Raw genomic sequence first — 23691 nt, 5'->3', positions numbered from 1 at the left:
GAAGAGGGGCACTGTTAGCAATACTACAGGTATACTGGCCTTAAAGAATGGTCAATATAAGCCATCTTAAAGTGTGATAGCTCACACCATTTTACTTGTTTTAATCCAGAAAAGCTTTTCAGCGCCCTCTGTATATACAAACAGGCCTCTGACAACCCCTCCCCGCTTAGCACAACTCTTAACATGCAGGGAGACTTGGGAGTAGCCTTTAACACAGCAGGAAGTTGGAAGAGGAGGAACCTGTGCTGGAATCCAGAAGTATATGTAGCTGGCCTAAGGGCCTCTTTCTCACTCTTGCTCTGTAACAAAATCTGCAGAGGGTTCACCCAAACATACAGATAGTAAGGGATGGTACAGTCCTTCCTTTCTCTGATATTTTATTTTTCAGTGTCAATTTCTATAGCTATAGCTTAAAACACCACTTCCTTAGGACTGAACACACCAAACAGAAGTAATGGGAGTAAAGGAACAAATCGCCTCACCTGCAGAAATTGTGCTTATGTCCCAAACACGTAGCCCTTGTCTCTCTCCTCCAAAGGCATAAACAAATGGTAAATCTGGGCAACATGCAGCACAGAAGAGGACACCCTGTTGGCAGAAAACAAACAAGATTTGCATGTGGTCCTCTGCTAAACTCATAGCTACCTACCTCTCATAAGGTACTTTAAATAACACTCCAGATTTGACTAAGAGCGTATTGAAAATACATGCCTAATATAGGCAGATACTGACTATAGTCTCCTGTTACATATCCACTGCAAATCTAGCATATAAACCTCTGAATAGGAACTATAGTATCAATAGTTGAAAGAAGGGATGGGGAACCTGTGGCCTCTCAGATGTTGCTGGACTACAACTCCCATCATCGCGGGCCATGTTGGCTGGGACTGATGAGAGTAGGAGTGCAACAGGTTCCACACCCCTGCTTTAAAGTGTAGCCTGCAATTATTGACCTATTAATATTTTGAATATTCATATTTCATACAAGTGCTTTATACAATATTAACTTTTGTTTTACAATTATTTTTGAGTGGACGTGTATCAGGGAAGTACATGATCAGCTATTTGAAATTTTATTCTACACCAACCCCAAAATCTTCCAATTGCCTACGTCAACACACTCTTTTCATGCTACAGGTTTGCAAGCAGTTGCAAGCATACGATAACTAAGACTCTTCTTACATTAGATAATTCTTCATATTAATCCACTCCCAGTTCTATTGAATGAATGTATGCCAGATAGTCCTAAGAGGACAAGGCCCTATTGGTTATTTTTTTAAGAGTCAAAATTACCATTTTCATATCCTTGGAATGGACCAAACTAGGTTTGTCTCCCAATATGTCCCAGATTTTCACATATTTGTCTGCAGATGTTGTTACAAGACATCCTTTGATTTGGCTGCTTAACTGTAATCCTGCAAAACACAAGCTACATATAAATTGTGTAGCATCATTCAATGAGAGAATTCACAAGGACCTTAAATCCAAGTTCTGCATTATAAAGAGGGCAGCTTTAGAGGTTGGCAAGACTGGATATTTGCTAGGGTCCCATGACTCGTCGAGGGCCTATTGCCCTAACGAATACACTACACACGGAGCTCAGAGTCCAATGAGAGAATTACTGGTTTGCACACATTTCCTCCCCTCTTTCAGGTTAAGGGAGCCCATTGAGGATGCCCAGTCTGAGATCTCTCTCAGTCCTGGGCTAGCAGTGCCAACAGAAATATCATTGCTTCTCCTTCCACTGGGGAAAATCAGGTATCTCTGACATCCTATTTCATCTAACCATGCCAGGAAGTGTACATCTTATAGACTGCACAGTGTCAAGTACACGTTTGTTTCAGGTATGCATACAGTACAACGCGCACACCCACCCACCCCGTTTATAATGAAGGTACTGTATAAAGTAACCAGATCCAGCATTTGCTTGGGAGGGGGCAAGGGATTAGGAAGAGAAATTTTACCAGATACTTCTTCATTATGAGCTTTCATGGTGAAGACTGGTTTATGCGAACGAGCATCCAGACAATATACAAATCCATCTTCTGTGCTGACCTAGAAAAAAACATTACAAGCACTGTTGAAAACACAAGCAATCAATAGGGGGACATAGTTGGAGGTTCCTCAGTCAAATTCAGGCAGTAAATGGTGCTGTCATACCCAGAAGCAAAAGGGGTGTACATGAGCAGCATCTATGGTAATAAGGACTTGGCACAAAGTCTCCAGGGGGACTGGGTCTCTGCCCTGTTACTCCACTATTCTCTTGGTCAAGGTTTCCCTTTGACACAGTTTGTTGGTAGTGAAGGCAATGCAGGATCAAGAGATGGCAGACCGCAAGCCTTCCACTTAGCTGAACTTTGTCTTTATGTTCTATTTTAATATTGATTGTCCATTTTAAAAATGACTTGGCTGACTCAAGAACTTCAATAAGTAAGTGGGGTATAAATAAATTAACAGGGAATGAAAAGCTCAAGATTTTAGAGAGGAACATGATAGAAGTGTATAAAATTATGCACAGCATGGAGAAAGTGGACAGAAAAGTTTTTCTCCCTTTCTTATAACTCTAGAACTTGTGGACATCCAATGAACCTGAATGCTAGAGAATTCAGGACAGATAAAGAAAGCACTTCTTCATGCAGTCCAGTTAAACTATATAATTTGCTCTTGCAAGAGACTATGATGGCCACTATATTGGATGGCTTTAAAAGAAGATGGGACAAATTCGTGGAGGATAAGGCTATCGGTGGCTACTAGCCACGATGGCTATGCTCTGCGGACGAGAAAATGGCCGCGGAGTAGCGAGGTCAAGGCATATGGAGCTCAGTAGAATCTTTCCAAACTCTTACAAACTTAGAGTGGAATGAAGTAAGTTTGCTTTAGCTTTTAATACTTCAAGTCTGTCTACAAATCTCTCCAATTATTTTGAAAAGAAGACTGTGAGAGCCTCATTAGAGTGTTCACTTTAGACGAGAGAGTCAGCAGTCCTTCCAAGGAATGATAATTATTGACTTGAGTAAATACTGATTTGAGTCTCCCAATGTCCTTGAATCCTCGGCCAAAAGATAACAAAATACAACTGAATCAATGTTGGATTCGTGCCTCTTAAATTTTTATCTAATGATTGCTATTTTAAACGCTTTTGAAGTCAAAACATTTTAACTAAAACATTGACTGAGCCGGAAACATCAAACTTGTTGGAGCCGACTGGAATTAAAGTGACATTCACCGAAGTAATACGTTTTTGGAAATGGTTCTTACTAGAAAAAACTACAAGGACTTAGGACTCCAACCGATTTCTGGGTCTACACAGCCCCCTAGCAGAGTGATACAGGCCAAAATAACTAATTATTATCACTCAAATGAGAGAACTAACAAAATGGATGATAACGTGGTCATGACTGACATAACAGATTTTGGAGAGGCTAATAAGAACATAAATGACTGGACTATAAACAACCAGCCTCACTGGATACTACATAGCTCAGAGGGGGCTTCACCAAATTTGGCCCAGGAAATGGCGAGTGTAATGGGTGAAGAAGACCTGCTTGAGCTACTTTACCCAGGGAATGAGTTTGAAGTGCCATCACTAAGTGGTGGTAAATACATCTCTCGAAGAGGGAGTAATGCCATCATCGCTCAAGGAGGCAGTAATAAAACCAATCTTAAAGAAGCCCTCCTTGGATCCCCAAGATCTGAACAACTTTCGCCCAGTTTCAAATTTGCCATTCTTAGGCAAGGCGATTGAGCGGGTGGTGGCAAAACAGTTGCAAGCGCACTTGGAGGAAGCGGATTATCTGGATCCATTTCAATCGGGCTTCAGGCCTGGACATGGGACTGAAACAGCCTTGGTCGCCTTGGTAGATGATATGAGGAGGGCGTGGGATAGGGGCGAATGCACCTTCCTTGTCCTCCTTGATCTCTCAGCGGCTTTCGATACCATTGACCACGTTATCCTCCTGGACTGCCTGAAGAGGTTAGGCATGGGGGGCACTGTATTGCAGTGGTTCCATTCCTTCCTCTCTGGTAGGTACCAAAGAGTGGCATTGGAGGATGAGGTTTCGGATCCTTGGCCTCTCACTTGTGGGGTGCCACAGGGTTCCATCCTCTCCCCGATGCTGTTCAACATCTATATAAAGCCGCTGGGGGCAATCATCAGGAGATTTGGGCTGCAATGTCATCAGTATGCGGATGACACGCAGCTCTATCTCTCGTTTAAATCTTCACCGAGGTTGGCTGTAGAAACCCTGTCCAAGTGCCTGGAGTCGGTGAGTGGCTGGATGGGAAGGAATAAGCTGAAGCTGAACCGTGACAAAACCGAGGTACTGTTTGTGGGAGACAAGGGAAGGCTGGGGGATGTGGACCTGGTGCTCAATGGGGTACGATTGCCCCTGAAAGACCAGGTCCGCAGCCTGGGGGTCATTCTTGACTCCCAGCTGAACATGGAGGCTCAAGTCTCGGCTGTGAGCCGGGCGGCGCTGTATCAACTCCATCTGATACGGAGGCTGCGCCCCTACCTTCCCAACCATCTGCTCCCACCGGTGGTACATGCCCTGGTCACCTCTCGCCTAGACTACTGTAATGCGCTCTACGTGGGGTTACCCTTGAAAACGGTCCAGAATCTGCAACTGGTACAGAATGCGGCGGCTCGTCTGATTAAAGGCAGCCGCCGGCAAGATCACATCACTCCAGTGCTGAAGGAGTTGCACTGGCTACCGGTTGTTTACCGGGCCCAATTCAAGGTGTTGGTTTTGACCTTTAAAACCCTATACGGTTTTAGCCCAGTCTATCTGAAGGAGCGCCTCCAGCATCGTCAGGGATGCCGCTCAACAAGATCAGCCTCAGAAGACCTTCTCTCGATCCCACCGGTTAAAACAGCTAGACTGGTGAGGACTAGAGAGAGGGCTTTTTCAATGGTGGCCCCCACCCTGTGGAACTCTCTCCCAAATGATCTCCGCCATGCCCCTTCTATGATAAGCTTCTGCTGGGCCTTGAAGACCTGGCTCTTCAGGCTGGCTTTTGGGGTGGGTTAGGTTTTTTACTGTTATGGTTTTAAATTTTAATGTTTTAATGTATTGTTTTATCTTGTACGTCGCCCAGAGTGGCTGGACAACCAGCCAGATGGGTGACTAATAAATTTAATAAATAAATAAATAAATGACCATAGCTCAATGCCACCTTTGGAGTCCTCACTTTGTTGTGAAGATGATATCAGCTGCAATCATCCGAATGCTGCCGATATTGAGGGACTAAAGGAAATGAGGTCTTCAAGTCCACGACTAACTACGGTAAGTGGAAATTGGTGCCAGGTGATGACTCAATCTGTAAGTCAGATATCCAAATTTGTGGCTGAATCTAACTCCTTGCTAACAACACTAACAACCCTTGTTATCAATATAGAAAGACAATTAAATAATAAGGAGCTACTCACCAGCAAAAAAAGTTTTGCAAGAGACTCAGATTACAACTATGACAACCCATTCACCAGTGGTAAAAATGAAGAAAGGCAACAAACTAATACCAAAATGCAATAAAAAGAGCAAAAACATCAAATCCTTGAGAACCCATCATAAATGCCATATGAACTTTAAGAAACTATTTAAGTTATTAGATGCATCAAAAACTGCACCAATTAAGAAGATGAGGAAAAGGAAAAGAAAGAAAGTCAATCTTAAAGCTGCCTCCCGTGCTGTTTTAGAGCAACATATGCCAACTATGACGGATCCTGGCTCTGCTCAAATTCAACTAAATCCGGAATTCAAATTAGAAGATCAGAACTTTAGCCTTAAAATTCCGTACATTGACCAAAAGGATCTGCCTCCAATGGAAATGGAAGATGTAAAATATATACAATCTAATAGGAAGCCTAACTTATGGAAGTTGGTTTTAAATTCAAAAAAAACTAGCCATATTAAACTATCCCAAACCAAAAGGAAGGCTCTCGCAAAAGGAAAGGAGCTATCACCTAATGAAGACTATGACCTACATAATATAATACCTGGATGTCTACATAGTGAGGATATTGCCAATGTTGATTATCTGTCCCATAATTACATTGCTATTAGAGCGTTAATAACGTTCCATGATGAAGAGAAAGTAAAACTACTCTCCAAGCTAAAAGATCGGTTGCTGGAACAGAATCTTATTGTTACGAGGATCTTTGAAAATATAGCTGAACCGCTGAAACTAGTGGTATATATCCAACCAATAACTTGATACCACCCCTCCCCTTAACAGGAAGGTATGATAAGAACATTAAGCTATGTGACCAACAGACAAGATCTACCTCTGTAACTGCCCAGAATCTAACCCCTAGAATTCAACAAGATCTATCCAGTATGCATGAAGCTAGCAAAAAGACATCCAATGATGAAAACCAATTCTTACCTGAGGAACATATGCTGCTTGATACGTTCTCTAGGTTATCAGTGGAAGCCCAAGAAGAAATTACAGCTAGAATAGACAAATTAGTGGCTACCTTAAAAGAACTGAGACTCCTTAGAGAGAACCCTGGAAAAAACGTGACTTATGTCACCACTGAACCAGACCTCGCGTCTTCCAGAACTTCTAAACCAACGCATAATAGGAGCAAAGAGGAAGGAAGGGGAAATGATGGGCCCCTGGAGACCAAATCAAGTAGTGTTATGCATCATAGACTCTTGACCAATAAGGCTAATTAATATGGACCAAATAGTCAAAGACTAGTGAGTAGAGATATGGATCCACCTCAAGCTGAAATCCTCTGCTCCAAATCCGCACAACATTTACAAAAAACAAAGAACTGACAAAGAAATAACCCAACCATTTCCATTCTAAACCTTCTTTCTTGGAATATTGCGGGATGGAGGAATAGAATTGTTGACCCCTCGTCTATTTCATTCCTAAAACAATATCATATCCTTTTCCTCCAAGAAACTTGGCTGGTGAATGAGCTTAGTTTGGATGGGTTTTCGGCCTATCAGATTAAAGTGATCCCTAGTAATAAAGGTGGCCGGCCAAAGGGAGGTATTTGCCTACTTATCTCTACAGTCTTACATGCCTTAATTACCCCTGTAGAGCCCTTGTTGGACCTGGCAGTAGCAGTAATCATAAGATTAACCTGTTTCTCTCTGCTTTTGATTAATGTGTATTTATCACCTAGTAAAGATAAAAAGTCCGGCGCTAACAAGATCATCCAGTTAGAAAAATATATTTTGAAACTTACAACTATGCACCCTGAGGTAATGGTTGTTTTGATGGGTGATTTTAATGCCAGAATGGGCCCATCTGATGAGGCCCTATTTGCCAAATTCCAACAAGTAGTCCCTTTTATAGATGGACCCCAAAATATCCCCACTAGGCAATCTAAAGACAAAGGCATAAACTATTCTGGCCTTTGTCTTGCACAAATGATCATAAAGTTAAATTTAACCCTATTGAATGGGCGTACCAATGGTAACAGGGTTGGCGAATACACGTTATTGTCAAGTAGAGGTGCATCGGTAATCGATCTAGGAATTGTCTCTCAAGAATTATATCAATCGGTTAGTGATTTTAAATGTATTGAGAGACCAGAAAGTGATCACTCTCCCATTATGATGGCTTTGCATTGTGGTGATTCCCTCCCCTATATTGATCCCCAGACCTTATGAAGTCCACCCTAGGAGGGTCAAATGGGTCCCTAAGCTCGAGAAAGAGACAAAGGAGAGATTGCTCTCCCCAGATATTCTTGCTCTAAAAGAAACAATACTTGCTTCTTCCCAGACCTCAATTTCTTATCAGTGTTTTTATCAATTAATAAATATACTTCAAACATTAATGCTGTCAAATTCCAAATTCAAACCAAATAATGTACTATCTAGATCCAAACCGGGGTTTGATAAGGAATGCGTGGTAAAGAAAAAACTATTAATAACCAAGTTTAAGATCTATAAAATGAATCCTAGTCCTGATACATTACAGGTATATTGTGAGGAAAGAAAATTGTTTAAGCAACTGATAAAGATTAAAAAGAAAATAGAGCTTCAGGAAAATTGGCAATGCCTTTTATATGCCTCCCAACTAAAAAACTCCACTCTGTTTTGGTCAATTGTTGCATGCAATTGGCCCAAACCATACCCCAATATGGGCTGTTATATTCCACCTAAAGTATGGGAAAATTACTTTACTAAAATGTATGAACAGGAGGTCGCTTCCATCAGCTTTAAAGGCTTACTTCATGTTATTCCTGAATGGCCTCCGGTGAGTCCTAATGAAATCATGGAACTCATAACTAAATTAAAAGCTAATAAAGCCCCGGGTTCCGACAGTATTCCAGCGGAAGTTTTCAAAGTTCATGCAGATTGGTGGGCCCCATTGTTAGCTGCCTTATTCACGGAGATAGATCATTCGATGCAAATACCCAATGATTGGGGAATAGCCATAATTGTTCCAATTTACAAGAAAGGCTCGCTCTATGATCCGGCTAACTTAAATATTGTTAGCAAACTATACTCGGCCCACCTTTATGATAAATTAATCTTATGGACAGAACAAAACGAAATACTAGCCCCAGAGCAAGCAGGCTTTCGTACAGGCCGCTCAAATATAGATCATGCTCTGGTGCTTCAGCATCTAATGAACAAATATAAGGCAGGAACTGCGACTGCGTTATACACTGCATTTATTGACTTAAAAACGGCCTTCGATTCTATCTCGAGAGAAAGGCTCTGGAATAAGCTGGGTAATTCCAATATTGATACTCGCCTGCTATTACTAATTCGAGGTTTATACGATAACACATATCTTCGTGTTAGGTGCAATAACGTGGGACAGTTAACAAACCCCATTCCTACCTATAAAGGGGTTAAGCAAGGCTGTATCCTGGCCCCGTTATTATTTAATATCTACATAAATTCGGTAGTTCATAGGCTGACATCAATTATATCACATTCTCCAAAGTTGGCTAATATTCCTAGACCTATTCTGATATACGCAGATGATATCATGCTAATTTCAAGAACCCCGGTAGGCCTGAAAAGACTGCTTGTTGCGATAGCCTTGTTTTGTTCTGAAGAATCTTTAACGACAAATTATGAAAAATCTAAAGTAATGATTTTTACTAACGAAAGAACAAAACATATCTGGAGGATAAATGGCCATATAATTGAACAAGTCAAAGCATTTAAATATCTGGGACTAACCTTTCAAAACACTGGCAATTGGACCTTACACACAAAATTGGCCATCATAAATGCAAAAAGAACTCTTAAAGCTTTATTATCTTTCTATTATAATAAAGGAGGCCAAATCCCCATCGCAGCCATTAAAGTCTTTAAAGCAAAAATAATTCCTCAACTGCTATATGGCTCACAAGTAACTACTGGTGAGAAGTTTGTGCCCTTGGAAGCAGTTCAAAATTCTTTTCTAAGGTCCATACTCGCAGTTCCTAATTGTGTCCCTAGCTTTATTCTAAGAATGGAAACAGGACTCCCCTCACTAGAAGCTCTAATTTGGTGCCTTAGAATTAACACCTGGCTTAAACTAATTTTTAGCCCAATAGGATTGGCTCCCCATATACTCCAGGATAAATTTCACTCTTTATGGGAAAAGATGATCATTGATAAAATAACAAAACTGGGGTTCTCAATCCCTGAAATTATATTAATGGGTTTCTCAAAAGCTAAAGAGATTATTACTCAACGAGTTAAAGATGTGGATCTTCAGCAACATTTGATGCTGGTCAAAAAACATATCCATAATACTAATCCCCAGTTCGCTATGCCTTATCTATCTAATCTATCTCTACCGAAATTCCGTAAGGCGTTTACGCTGGCAAGACTAAACTGTTTACCATCTGCGGTTCTAGAAGGTAGATTTAAAAAAATACCCTATAATGACAGGAAATGTCCCTGTGGTGATGGTGAGGTAGAGTCAATAACCCATGTCCTACTCCATTGTTCATATTATCATGAGGCTAGATATCACCTAATTAGCCCTTTATTCTCTCATCTCCCTGGAAGAAGTGATGCCTTCTATGTTGAGTACCTCCTTGCTGACCGACAAGTTTATGTAACTGAAGCGGTAGCTAAATATTGTGCTACAGCTATTACATCTAGGAAAACTCTAACCTCAGTCATTTGAACTTTTAATAATCTTGTAATATGTTTAGTATATTTATATATATTTGTTGTGTTTGCTTTGGTCGATGACTGTAATAAACTTGACTTGACTTGGCTATGCTCTGCCTCCACAGTTGGAAACTATGCTTCTGAATACCAGTTGCTGGAAATGGAAGGAGAGGAGAGCGCTCTAGTGCTCAGGTCCTGCTTGTGGGCTTCCCATAGGCATCTGGTTGGCCACTGTGAGAACACAACGCTGAACTAGATGGGCCATTGGCCTCATCCAGCAACGCTCTTCTTATGTTATTAACAAGAAACCTTGCACTTACCAAGAAGTGGTGAGGTGAAAAATGATTCCAAGTCACTCTTTCAACCTGTCCACTAAAGCGCCAGGTTCGATGGCTATCCTGTGGACTTCTACAGTCATACAAAATGGCTGATCTGAAAAGTAAAATCGGAACATTTACTCAAGCTGGTATGAGGTTCTTTTGTCAAATGCAAATAGTTTTTAATTCAATGTTGTTGTTTTTAAAAACTCTTCAATTCCAGACAAGCAATTCCTTCTGGGAGGAAGAGCAGGACATAAACATAACAAATAAATAAATATAATTGAGAAAAGCTCAGCATTACCCCAACGGCTAAAGTTAAGAAAATGATACTGACCACTCCAGTTAAGTGACCACTGAGGAATGTTTCTATAAATCATGACAAAATTACTAGAAAGTGTAACCAAATCAGTGTGTTTTAAACAATATAATGTTAACAAAATAACTAACAAAACCCTCTAGGATGCACACCTTAACGTGGTGAGGGGGTTTGAGAGAGTCAAAGAAGCTGAGAGCAATGCCGTCAGGAGTCTAGACCAAGAGGCTAGAAACCTAGCAGGGTCACCCAAGGTGGAATGGTCAAAGCTGAGACACCAGACTAGGATGCATCCAGACTCAGAGGAAAGCAATTGTAAACCACCTCTGAATACCTCTTACCATGAAAACCCTATGAACAGAGTATCCAAAATGCAACATGAGATAGTGCTGGAAGATGAGACCCCCAGGTCAGATGGCACTCATCGAGCTACTGGGGAAGAACAATGGACAAATACGAGTATTGCTGTGACTAATGACGCAACTGGGTCAAAGCCAAAAGGAAGCCCAGGGGCTGATGCCCAGATGCAGGATTGTCCGGAGTTGCACAACATACACAATAGGAACATGGAATGTGAGAAGCATGAACCAGGGAAAGTTAGAAATTGTCAAGCAAAAAATGAAACGTGTCTATTACAATACTTGGCATGAGGGAATTAAAATGGATGGGAATGGGGCACTTTCAATCAGGCACCTACAAAATATTTTATGTAGGAAATGAGAAATTAAGAAGAAACAGGGTTGCTCTAATAGTGAGGAGTGATGTAGCAAAAGCAATTAGTAACTATAACGCAATATCTGAGTGAGTGATATCCATGAGATTAAACGGGAAACCTATTAACACAACCATCATCCAAGTCTATGCTCCAATGACAAACACAGAAGAAGAGGAAATTGAGAGATTTTACGCAGAAGTACAGGAAGAAATTGATCACACACCAAAACAAGATGTGCTGATAATCCTGGGGGACTGGAATGCAAAAGTAGGGAATAGAGAAGAACTAGAAATTGTGGGAAAATGGGCTTAGGAGATAGAAATGAAGCACGAGAGAGACTTATTCAATTCTGCGAAGCCAATAATTTGTTTCTTGCAAACACATTTTTTGAGCAACCGAAAAGACATCTGTACACGTGGACATCACTAAATGGTCAATATAGGAATCAAATTGATTATATAATTGAAAGCAGAAGATGGAGACGTTCCATACTTTCTGTGAAAACAAGACCAGGAGCAGACTGTGGTACAGATCATGAACTGGTAATACCGAAAATCAGAGTAAGGCTAAAGAAGAACAACAAAGCAATCTAAATAATATCCCATAAGAATTTAAAGATCAAATAAGGAACAGATTTGAGGCTTTAAACCTAGCTAATAGAGAACCAGAAGAACAATGGAGTGAAGTCAGAGACATTATCAGAAAAGAATGCAAAAAGAGAATATCTCTCGTTAAAAAGAAAGACTTCAGTGGATGACTGACAAAAATGTTAAAATGGTTAAAGATATAAGGAAAGCAAAAGGAGAGAGAAGCACGGTTAGAACCCTAAATGCAATAATACAGCAACTAGTACATAGGGACAAAGAGGACTACTACAATAATTATTGTACAGAAATAGAAGAGGATAATAAAAAAGGTAGAACTCCCTATTCTAAAAGATTAGAAAAATTAAAGGAAAATTGGAACCAAAAGCAGGGATGTTGAATAATCAACAGAGGAATACATTGACTGACCGAGATAAAATAAAAGGAAGATGGAAGCAATACACTGAAGAACTCTTTAAAAAGAGATGCCAGGATGACAGATTCATTCATGGAGGAATCGTATAAAGAAGGACCAGAAATTTTAGAATGCAAGGTGAAAGCTGCTCTTAAAATACTTGGAAGAAACAAATCACCAAGAACAGAAGGCATATCAATAGAGTTCCTACAAGCTACTGTGACTGAATCTGTCCACATTTTGACAAGCATTTGTCAAGAAATATGGAAAACTAAACAATGGCCCACAGACTGGAAACGTTCAATATACATCCCAATTCCAAAGAAAGGAGATCCCAGGGAATACAGTAATTATCGAACTATTGCCTTAATATCCCATGCAAGTAATGTTCAAGATTCTACAACAAAGGCTCTTACCATATATGGAGGAAGAAATGCCAGATGTCCAAGCTGGATTTAGAAAGAGAAGAGGTACCAGAGATCATATTGCAAACATACGTTGGATAATGGAACAGACCAAGGAATTTCAGAAGAAAATCGCACGGTGCTTTAGAAATTACAGCACAGCCTTTGATTGTGTAGATCATGAAAAACTATGGAATGCTTTAAAAGAAATGGGGGTGCCACAGCATCTGATTACCCTGATGCGCAACCTATACTCTGCACAAGAGGCTACTGTAAGGACAGAATATGGAGAAACCTATTGGTTCCCAGTCGGAAAGGGTGTGAGACAGGGGTGTATTTTATCACCCTATTTGTTTAATCTATATGCAGAACATATCATATGGAAAGCGGGATTGGATCAAGATGAAGGAGGTGTGAAAACTGGAGGGAGAAATATCAATAATTTAAGTTATGCAGACAATGCCATACTACTAGTAGAAACTAGTAATGAGCTGAAATGAATGCTGATGAAAGTTAAAGAGGAAAGTATTAACAGCAGGACAATAGCTGAACATCAAGAAAACTAAAGTAATAACAGAAGATTTACCTAACTTTAAAGTTGACAATGAGGACATTGAACTTGTCAAGGATTCCAGTCATGACAAAGAAGCAAAGTTTCTAGATATTCTAAATGACTATTCCCTAGACCAGTTGGTCATGGAACCGACCAGAGGGACGGCAACCCTGGACTTAATCCTCAGTGGGGACCGGGACCTGGTGCAAGATGTAAGTGTTGTTGAACCGATTGGGAGCAGTGACCACAGTGCTATTAAATTAAACATACATGTAACTGGCCAATTGCCAAGAAAATCCAACACGGTCACATTTGACTTCAAAAGAGGAAACTTCACAAAAATGAGGGGATTGGTAAAAAGAAAGCTGAAAAACAAAGTCCAGAGGGTCACATCACTCGAAAATGCTTGGAAGTTGTTTAAAAACACTATATTAGAAGCTCAACTGGAGTGCATACTGCAGATCAGAAAAGGTACCGCCAGGGCCAAGAAGATGCCAGCATAGTTAACGAGCAAAGTCAAGGAAGCTCTTAGAGGCAAAAAGTCTTGCTTCAAAAAATGGAAGTCTTGTCCGAATGAAGAAAATAAAAAAGAACACAAACTCTGGCAAAAGAAATGCAAGAAGACAATAAGGGATACTAAAAAAGAATTTGTTCTAAGCTTAATGGACAATATAAAAACTGACAAATCACCGGGCCCGGATGGCATCCACCCGATTCTCAAAGAACTCAAATGTGAAATTGCTGATCTGCTAACTAAAATATGTAACTTGTCCCTCGGGTCCTCCTCCGTGCCTGAGGACTGGAAAGTGGCAAATGTAACGCCAATCTTCAAAAAGGGATCCAGAGGGGATCCCGGAAATTACAGGCCAGTTAGCTTAACTTCTGTCCCTGGAAAACTGGTAGAAAGTATTATTAAAGCTAGATTAACTAAGCACATAGAAGAACAAGCCTTGCTGAAGCAGAGCCAGCATGGCTGCTGCAAGGGAAAGTCCTGTCTCAGTAACCTATTAGAATTCTTTGAGAGTGTCAACAAGCATATAGATAGAGGTGATCCAGTGGACATAGTGTACTTAGACTTTCAAAAAGCGTTTGACAAGGTACCTCACCAAAGGCTTCTGAGGAAGCTTAGCAGTCATAGAATAAGAAGAGAGGTCCTCTTGTGGATAAGAAATTGGTTAAGAAGCAGAAAGCAGAGAGTAGGAATAAACGGACAGTTCTCCCAATGGAGGGCTGTAGAAAGTGGAGTCCCTCAAGGATCGGTATTGGGACCTGTACTTTTCAACTTGTTCATTAATGACCTAGAATTAGGAGTGAGCAGTGAAGTGGCCAAGTTTGCTGACGACACTAAATTGTTCAGGGTTGTTAAAACAAAAAGGGATTGCGAAGAGCTCCAAAAAGACCTCTCCAAACTGAGTGAATGGGCAGAAAAATGGCAAATGCAATTCAATATAAACAAGTGTAAAATTATGCATATTGGAGCAAAAAATCTGAATTTCACATATACGCTCATGGGGTCTGAACTGGCGGTGACCGACCAGGAGAGAGACCTCGGGGTTGTAGTGGACAGCACGATGAAAATGTCGACCCAGTGTGCGGCAGCTGTGAAAAAGGCAAATTCCATGCTAGCGATAATTAGGAAAGGTATTGAAAATAAAACAGCCGATATCATAATGCCGTTGTATAAATCTATGGTGCGGCCGCATTTGGAATACTGTGTACAGTTCTGGTCGCCTCATCTCAAAAAGGATATTATAGAGTTGGAAAAGGTTCAGAAGAGGGCAACCAGAATGATCAAGGGGATGGAGCGACTCCCTTACGAGGAAAGGTTGCAGCATTTGGGGCTTTTTAGTTTAGAGAAAAGGTGGGTCAGAGGAGACATGATAGAAGTGTATTATGCATGGCATTGAGAAAGTGGATAGAGAAAATGGATAGAGAAAAGTTCTTCTCCCTCTCTCATAATACTAGAACTCGTGGACATTCAAAGAAGCTGAATGTTGGAAGATTCAGGACAGACAAAAGGAAGTACTTCTTTACTCAGCGCATAGTTAAACTATGGAATTTGCTCCCACAAGATGCAGTAATGGCCACCAGCTTGGACGGCTTTAAAAGAAGATTAGACAAATTCATGGAGGACAGGGCTATCAATGGCTACTAGCCATGATGGCTGTGCTCTGCCACCCTAGTCAGAGGCAGCATGCTTCTGAAAACCAGTTGCCGGAAGCCTCAGGAGGGGAGAGTGTTCTTGCACTCGGGTCCTGCTTGCGGGCTTCCCCCAGGCACCTGGTTGGCCACTGTGAGAACAGGATGCTGGACTAGATGGGCCACTGGCCTGATCCAGCAGGCTCTTCTTATGTTCTTATGTTCTTATGATTATCGATACCTCAGCACAGTCATTAACCAAAATGGAGACAATAGTCAAGAAATCAGAAGAAGGCTAGGACTGGGGAAGGCAGCTATGAGAGAACTAGAAAAGATCCTCAAATGCAAAAATGTATCACTGAACAAAGTCAGGATCATTCAGATCATGGTATTCCCAATCTCTATGTATGGATGTGAAAGTAGTACAGTGAAAAAAGCGGATAAGTGGATAAGCCTTCTCCATTGTAGCTCCCACGCTATGGAACACTTTACCAGTTGATACTCGTTTAGCCCCTTCACTTTTGTGTTTTTGGAGGCAGCTGAAGACATGGCTTTTTGTACAGTCAGATGAATGAACATGCCACAGTTAGGTGGCTAAGGGGGTGGTCTGATTTTTGGGGTCTTATGTGAACAGTATTTTTATTATGTACCTGTTGATTTATATTTTGATATGTTGTTTTTGTATTTTTATTCCTTTGTATGTTGCCTAGAGCGACAGGTTGTCCTGCCAGATAGGCGTCGAATAAATTTTAGATAATAATAATAATAATAATTTGAAATGTGGTGTTGGAGGAGTTTTGCAGATACCATGGACTGCGAAAAAGACAAATAATTGGGTGTTAGAACAAATTAAACCAAACTATCACTAAAAGCTAAAGTGATGAAACTGAGGTTAACATAATTTGGACATATAATGGGAAGACATGATTCAATATAAAAGACAATAATGCTGGGGAAAACAGAAGGGAGTAAAAAAAGAAGATGACCAAACAAGAGATTGGTTTGTTCCATAAAGGAAGCCACAGATCTGAACTTACAAGATCTGAACAGAGTGGTTTATAACAGATGCTATTGGAGGCTGCTGATTCATAGGGTTGCCATAAATTGTAATTGACTTGAAGGCACGCACGCACTCGCACACACACACACACACACACACACGAATGCTCACACTGAAGCAAAGAGTGATTTTTTAATGACACATTTATGACTTCTGTATTGGTTAAAATCATGCAGCTCCTTACTGTACAGGTAGAGCAGTGAAAGAACATGCCCTTTCTTACTTGTCGTAAGAGCCAGAAATTAGAGTTTGTGTTTCAAATGGATGAAACTGCAGTGTCTGCACCTACAAAAAACATTAGATTTCAAAAACAAATTTCTACTGAAATTCAGTTTCACAATATATATGATCTCATTTTATGTAATTCCCACTATATGTACTTTTTCTATAAACAGCCACGTTTCTGGAAATCTGGTTACCTGCTAGCTTAAAACAAAATATATGTATATTCATTAGCATGTAAAATCTATATAAGATCAAAACTTGCTGATGTGGGAGGAAAATAATGGGAGTACTAGAACATGGCCAAGTTTTATTTACTTTAATATTTATAATTTCTGACAGTAACAAAACAAACATTCCTACAGCAATCATCTCTGCAATCCAGACTTCCTGAATAGTAATCCTAACAATGGAGAGCATCATACCCTGAAAATGTGTTCTGCCTGACTAATTAACTTTGACCTCAATTCTACCTCTGGACTGTGATCATCTGCCCTTTTCCAAAACTGTCACTACAGGTGAAACCCAAATTAAGAGACTTTTCCTCTGTGCTTTACTTTGATTGTGAAACTAAGAAAGTTGTTTCATATAGTGCTAAGCCTGTTTCAATGGTACTTGCACATAACTTGCAGTTAGGGTTACCAGATGCAAGGAATGACAGGTTTGCTGTTCTTTTAAGCAGCTGAACGGCAAACGTCAGGAAGCACAGTTTTTCATCCTTTCAGCTATACTGTGACAAGAGCTCCTGCCAAAACATCCTCATCTACACAGTCATTAAATGAATGTGTTCCATCTATCTTTGTATTAGTTTACTCTAAGTGTCAGGATAGCCTGCAATTCAGATAAAATTTGAGTGTGAGGTTCTGAACCTAAAATTGCTTTCCCCTATTTTCATGTTTGTGTGGTGGCATTCCAAACTGATGATTTCTGTTTCAGTTTTACTTGCAATTGTCAGATGCAATTTTTCCTCAGGTCATAAAACTCTCAACCAGGATCTCACATTCCACACCTTTTCCTCCCTTGTTTGTTTATTTTTCCATCTAAATCAAGAACTAAGAAAAAATCAAGAAGAAAACCACTTAAGTTCATGGAAAAACTTTTCTACCATTTTCTTGCTTACACCTGGAACACGGCTCTGACCCTAACACAGTACCATCCATCTCACCAGCTCCCGGACAGGTGAACAGAAGGAACACCATCAGCTGTGAGTCCTGCATTCCATATTTCTGTATGTCTCCTTAATAGGGCTAGCTTTTGACATAGGCCCAGAGCTCCCAGCGGCTTTTTCAGGTAGGATCCCTGTCTCAAAGACTGAAATAATTCAGCAGGCAAAGCTTTGTCCATCTGTACAGCTCTGTCCCAGAAACTCTTCACTTTCTCAATTCCTGCTTGTCACACAGGTGTTAAACCCACTGCCAGCAAAACAAAACTTTTTTTAAAAAATGAGAAGCTTGTTACTTAGTTACAATTAAAGTAGTTACACATTTTCTATTTAGCCAGCTAGTTGGTGGGCACTCTGCTGTCTTCTGGTGAAAATTAATAAACACCGGGGGTGGGGGTGGGTGTTCCAGCCATGAAAGTTTATGCCCTATACTGTCGTATATTTGCTACTAGTCTTTAGACGTGCCATACATTTGCTTGTGTTTGTTTGGCTGTAATGTATGCATCTGGCTACTGTTCTGGAGTCATCAACATACCTTGTCCGTGTGAAGAGAAAGGTTTGCTGCTGGTGTGCCCCTGGACATGTCCCAAAGAATTACAGAATGGTCAGCGGATGCACTTGCCAACACGGATCTGAAAGAAAGAGATGTATTTTGTACGAACTAAATAAAGGCCCATGGACAAGTGCGCACACATTCTATAACATGTCTTATCTCAAGTCTCCCCAAGGCGAAACTAAAAGATACAAAATATATTTAGGTACTAAAAACAGTGCTGCCTAAATACAAAACTGGGTATATTGGTTTGAAAGCAATAATTCCACCCACTTAATGAAATGCATGTACCTTTAATTGCTTATGTTAGTATTTGAAATGTGCAGTGACTACCTTGAACAGGGAAACCAAGATTGGTAAAGACTAGATGCAATTTGCTGTCCAATCCCAACACTCTGTGGTAATTGGATCAAGCCAGTCATTTAATTAAGCTCCATAGAAGGCAGAAGTGTTCAGGAACAAGCTAGTGCCTAAGAGGAGGAAGAACATCAACCTGATTTTGCCTACCTGTCACAGGCCTCAACAACTTACCTGACACTACCTACCCTCGCAACCAGCAGCTAGAATATTAAAAGGGCAGTATGCTATGGTTTGCTGACTGAGTATCTGAAGTAAGAACCCTCTGCTGCAATTGTCCTGTAGTTGTTAATAGATAAACCACTTGCTATTCATATGAAAGAAAGCCAGTGTGGTGTAGTGGTTAAGGTGTTGGACTATGACCTGGCAGACCAGGGTTCGCATCCCCACATAGCCATGATGCTCACTGGGTGACCTTGGGCCAGTCACTGCCTCTCAGCCTCATGAACCCTATTCGTAGGGTCGCCATAAGTCGGAATCGACTTGAAGGCAGTACATTTTTACATTCATATGAAACTGTCAGACAAAATGGGAATCTCTAGAGAGACATGGAAAAATCTAAAGCAACTGAAGCTGTCAGACTCATAGGAAGAAGATACACGAAAGCTTTGTTTAAACATCAGGTCAAGCCCTCGACACACACAACCACCACATACAGAAGGTGGCAACAGGTACTTGCCCCACATTCAAATGTACATCTGCCCCTCACCATCCATGTGCCCTTTTAGGCACATAAAATATGATCTGACATAGCAGAAAAAGACTTAAAATGGAGGACCAGAGAAATATAAAGGTTCAAAGTATCAATTGACATCACAAATTGGTGTAAATCAATATGGGAAAGGGAGGTTTATCTTTCCCTTAAACTCCATGAGAAAGGGAGGATGGAAATCTTGTTTCTACCATATTTCTAGTACTGATAGTCAAGCAATGTGTGCAAGTGTGTATGCGCATGCAAATATGTCTACAAAATACACTGTTCGAATAAGTAATCTTAATTTTTTTTACCGGAGTTGTTTATTCCATGAAAGGTCAAGCACTGCATCGGTATGCCCTTCTTGATTGTCTTCTTTAGATATACTCTATATAAAAACATTAAGAAGTTCTTTATAGCTTCTACATATTTTTTTAAAAAGCAAGCGTGCTCAATTAGTCAATTACCCAATGCTCCTTTACATGGAGCAAACAAGGAACAGTACATAGATCAAGACATGCAGCCCTGATACAGAGCAAAAGAGTTTTCTACAGCTTCTTGAGTAATTTTAGTTTCAGTTCTCTCATCCCACTTAGGAACATCGGAAGCTGGTTATACCAAGTCAGACCATTGGGCCATCTAGTTTAGCACTGTCTACACTGACACACTTTCCCAATCCTACCTGGAAATGCCAAGGATTGAGCCAGAGGCCTTTTGCATTCAAAGTGTGTGCTCCAATCCTGAGCTATGGCCCTTCCCAAGGACCTGTGGGTCAAATCCCCAACATCTCCAGGTAGGGCTGGGAGAGACTCCTGGCCCGAAACCCTGGAGAGCCACTGCCAGTCAGTGTAGACACTACTCAGTAGTTATCTGCTGAGCTAGATGGACCAATGGTGTGACCTGGTATAAGGTAGCTTCCTATGTTCCTATGCAGAGTTCGTAAAATAATGACACAATGCCTTCTAGGTCCTCAGCCTATTTTCCCCATTCTGCCCACACCTCCTGCTGGCAGGGTCCTGTTACAAAATGAATTTCAAAGAGAGACTAGCTCTCATTAGGCAAAATTTTTGGACTGGCTGGAATTCCCCCCTAGATACTGCCCCTTTTATTTCCAATGAATCCAGCCAAAGAGCTGAATAGTCAGTGCCCCTCCTTTCCTCTTAGCAAGTGTCGCTATAAGCACTGGGAACGCTTCCCCTTATTTCTTCTGAAATAAATCTGAGCCACCTCCCTATACTGAGCTATGTGTGGACAAGTTCCTAATGAATTATGACATTTTCCCAATAATGGTGTTCCAAGCCTGATCAATCAATATTCCCTTAGGTAACTGACTAACTGGTTCCAAAAAAAACCTCCAACAGACTTTTAATACCAGAAATATTCAATGGTTTGAAAATACTGTGTGTAGGCAGAAAAAGGAAACTGCTCCCTCTAGACCTGGTCCAAAAATGTAACACCATCCTATTATGATAACGTTTGCTTACTTGCCTTCTTTCCTTTCTTTTTCTTCATTTTTGCTTTCTTGCTTCCAAGGGAAAAGACCGGCTCCAAACAGTCCACTACGTCAAGGTCCCACACTTCAATAACAGGACTCATTGTACCCACGGCAATATAATTTCCTGAGAAAGGAATACCCATGTTAATCCTGAGTTATCTCATGAATCCTGCACATCGTTAACAAACTGAAGCTTGCCATTTCTTCCTGCGAGTAGCTCCACATACTGGCAATGTTTTATTAGATCATCTGATGAATTAACAAAACCACTGTGCTATATTAAAGTTATGATTTCTGTTGGTATGCTGCCTTGAAATTAATTTTACCATAGACAAATAGAATATAAGTGTGTGACTCAATAAGTAACTCTTTATTAAAAATAAAGAGACTTATTTTCCTATAGTTTTCTGTTTGCATGAACCAAAACGCACAAATGTAACAGTTCCCCACCCTGCAGTAATATGTGTTGCTCCTCACCACAAACGTCTGGGGCCAGAGTAAGATTTTATTTATTATATTTGTATCTTGCATGCCTCCAAAGAAGCCAGTGCAGCATTATTAATCTCACAATAAACCACAAAATTTGATTTTGATTCCTGCATTGAGCAGGGGGTTGGACTTGATGGCCTTATAGCCCCCTTCCAACTCTACTATTCTATGATTCTTTGATAACCCTGAGTTTAGATAGGCCAAGACACCATCCGCCGAAAGACACTCAGCAAGGCCATTGGGAATTTGCACCTATGCTTCCTACATCCATATCCAGCACACTAGCTCTCAATAGAAATTTAAAGTGTACATGCATGCAAGTGCGCACATTTAAAGGCTACTTGAAGGGATTACCCTAACTTCTTAGAACAAAAGCAGCAGCCGTTGGCAGCTTATGCAAGATAAAAGATGGCCAGGGGAAGGGGGGGAAGAGAGAAGATAAACATCTGGCCCACGGGCCAAAAGGTTTCCCTACCCCTGGACTACTCAAATGCGGTTTATGTGGGGCTGCCCTTGAAGATTGTTCAGAAATTGCAACTAGTGCAAAACACAGTAACCTCAGCACTTTGTGGGAACAGAAGGCTACTCGCACACTACTCCCATTTTAAAACAACTACACTGGTTACCAGTCATCTTCTGAACGTGATTCAAGGTTGACATTTAAAGCCCTGAATGGCCTGGGATCCAAATATTTGAGAGAACACCTTCCCCCATATCCACCTGTCCAGAGCCAACAAGGCCTTTCAAGTGACCCTGATGAGGGACAAGATGAGCAGCGCAGGGAGCCAAAGTATGACTCTCTCAGTGGCAGCTCCAAGACTTTGGAATGAGCTTCCCACTGAAAAGTCTCTCAATTCAACATTATCCTCTTTTTAGATGGTGAAGATGTACCTCTTTCACCCAACTTTTGGAAGTGAAGAGGTGTTTAACATGTCTGAGATTAGTTTTGTAGTGTGCCCTTCAGTATTTTGTTGTTTTTATTTTGCAATGTTCTTATTGGTTTTAGAACACATACTGACGTAAATACAATTCCTCAGCCATCATCCTTTTAAAACAAAATGGGAAGGAGGAGAGAAGGGGGAGGCAGGGGAAGAGTACTTGTCAGATTTGCCAAAATTACCATCCAGAAAGCACCAATCCAAAATTTATTTTTAAAAACCATCTTGCAATTAATTTACCTGCAGAATCCTCAGGATTAGGATCAAAGTTCAGCCATTCTGCACTTAAAGGGTATGCTGATAAAAGGAGATCATGGTGAATGTAAAAGGAGTCCTCTTCATGGTTATAAACTGTAAAAATTACATTTTTGTAATTTGTACAAATTATTTTATATGAATACCACTTAAGAGATTTTTTTAATTAAGCAGTGTATAAAACATGCTGAATAAGCAATTTCCCCCCTCATGTCAAAAAAGAAAAAGATGACTGGTGAACAAAGCATACCGTTGAATGTGAAGCAAGTATGCAATTATGCTAATGTGCACCAAGAATTACAACCACCAAATCTGAAATATGTGAAGGCACTTTCCAAGATCCTTTAGCACCACAGTATAATTACTTTAGGTCAGGCCTGCACAACTAATGACCAACCAAGCCTGAAAGCTATGTACTGCAGCCTGCCAAGTCCCATACTTCTGCAGTTCCAGACAGAAAGCAAAAACTGAAGGCTTATCCAGTTTCTCACAAGTCTCCAAGTGCAGTTGGTGGGTTGTGCTCAGGTTGCTGGGACATAAAGTTGTGCAAGCTCCTTTAGGTTATCAACGTTAACAAAACTTAGCTTCAGCTATGGGGTGGTATATAAATTTAATAAATAAATAAATAAATAAAGTCACATCAGATGTATTTCTACATTTAACAGGTTTAGCCACCCAAACAAGAAACCTGTTGGGCAAACAGTGTCAGCAAAGGTGAAAGACTACCCATCAGTCATGTCATGTGCATGGGCCAGGATTCCTCAGAGGCAGAGTCCTCTGGCAACTGCAGCTACAGAGAGGAAATGGATCCACTCCATAGTCTGTCCCATGTGGCTATGGGTACCAGAGCTTCCTGAAGAGACACCTGCATCACTGTGGATGGTTGCTCCACAATCTCCTAGTAGGAAGGACAACCCGCCTGTTAATTGTCTTGATGT

The 23691-nt window shown here is 40.7% G+C and overlaps 1 protein-coding gene across 2 annotated transcripts in view; it reads right to left on the bottom strand.

The window, feature by feature from the left end:
- Positions 1-23691, bottom strand: part of PWP1 (PWP1 homolog, endonuclein) — a 30265-nt gene that overhangs the window by 196 nt on the left and 6378 nt on the right. For both annotated transcript variants that reach the window (XM_061638965.1, XM_061638966.1), the window contains exons 6-14: positions 22739-22849; positions 21065-21195; positions 19891-19964; positions 18508-18604; positions 16812-16873; positions 10406-10517; positions 1965-2055; positions 1294-1415; positions 483-588 (exon numbers count right to left, since the gene is read on the bottom strand). In XM_061638965.1, the coding sequence (XP_061494949.1) occupies positions 483-588; positions 1294-1415; positions 1965-2055; positions 10406-10517; positions 16812-16873; positions 18508-18604; positions 19891-19964; positions 21065-21195; positions 22739-22849 (906 nt within the window). The remainder of the gene's footprint in view (positions 1-482; positions 589-1293; positions 1416-1964; positions 2056-10405; positions 10518-16811; positions 16874-18507; positions 18605-19890; positions 19965-21064; positions 21196-22738; positions 22850-23691) is intronic.

The sequence above is a fragment of the Rhineura floridana genome, chromosome 8 (assembly GCF_030035675.1).
Source record: "Rhineura floridana isolate rRhiFlo1 chromosome 8, rRhiFlo1.hap2, whole genome shotgun sequence".
In the NCBI taxonomy this organism is placed as follows: Eukaryota; Metazoa; Chordata; class Lepidosauria; order Squamata; family Rhineuridae; genus Rhineura; species Rhineura floridana.
The sequence above is the reverse complement of the archived record's forward strand: the minus strand, read 5'-3'. Positions and strand labels throughout refer to the sequence as shown.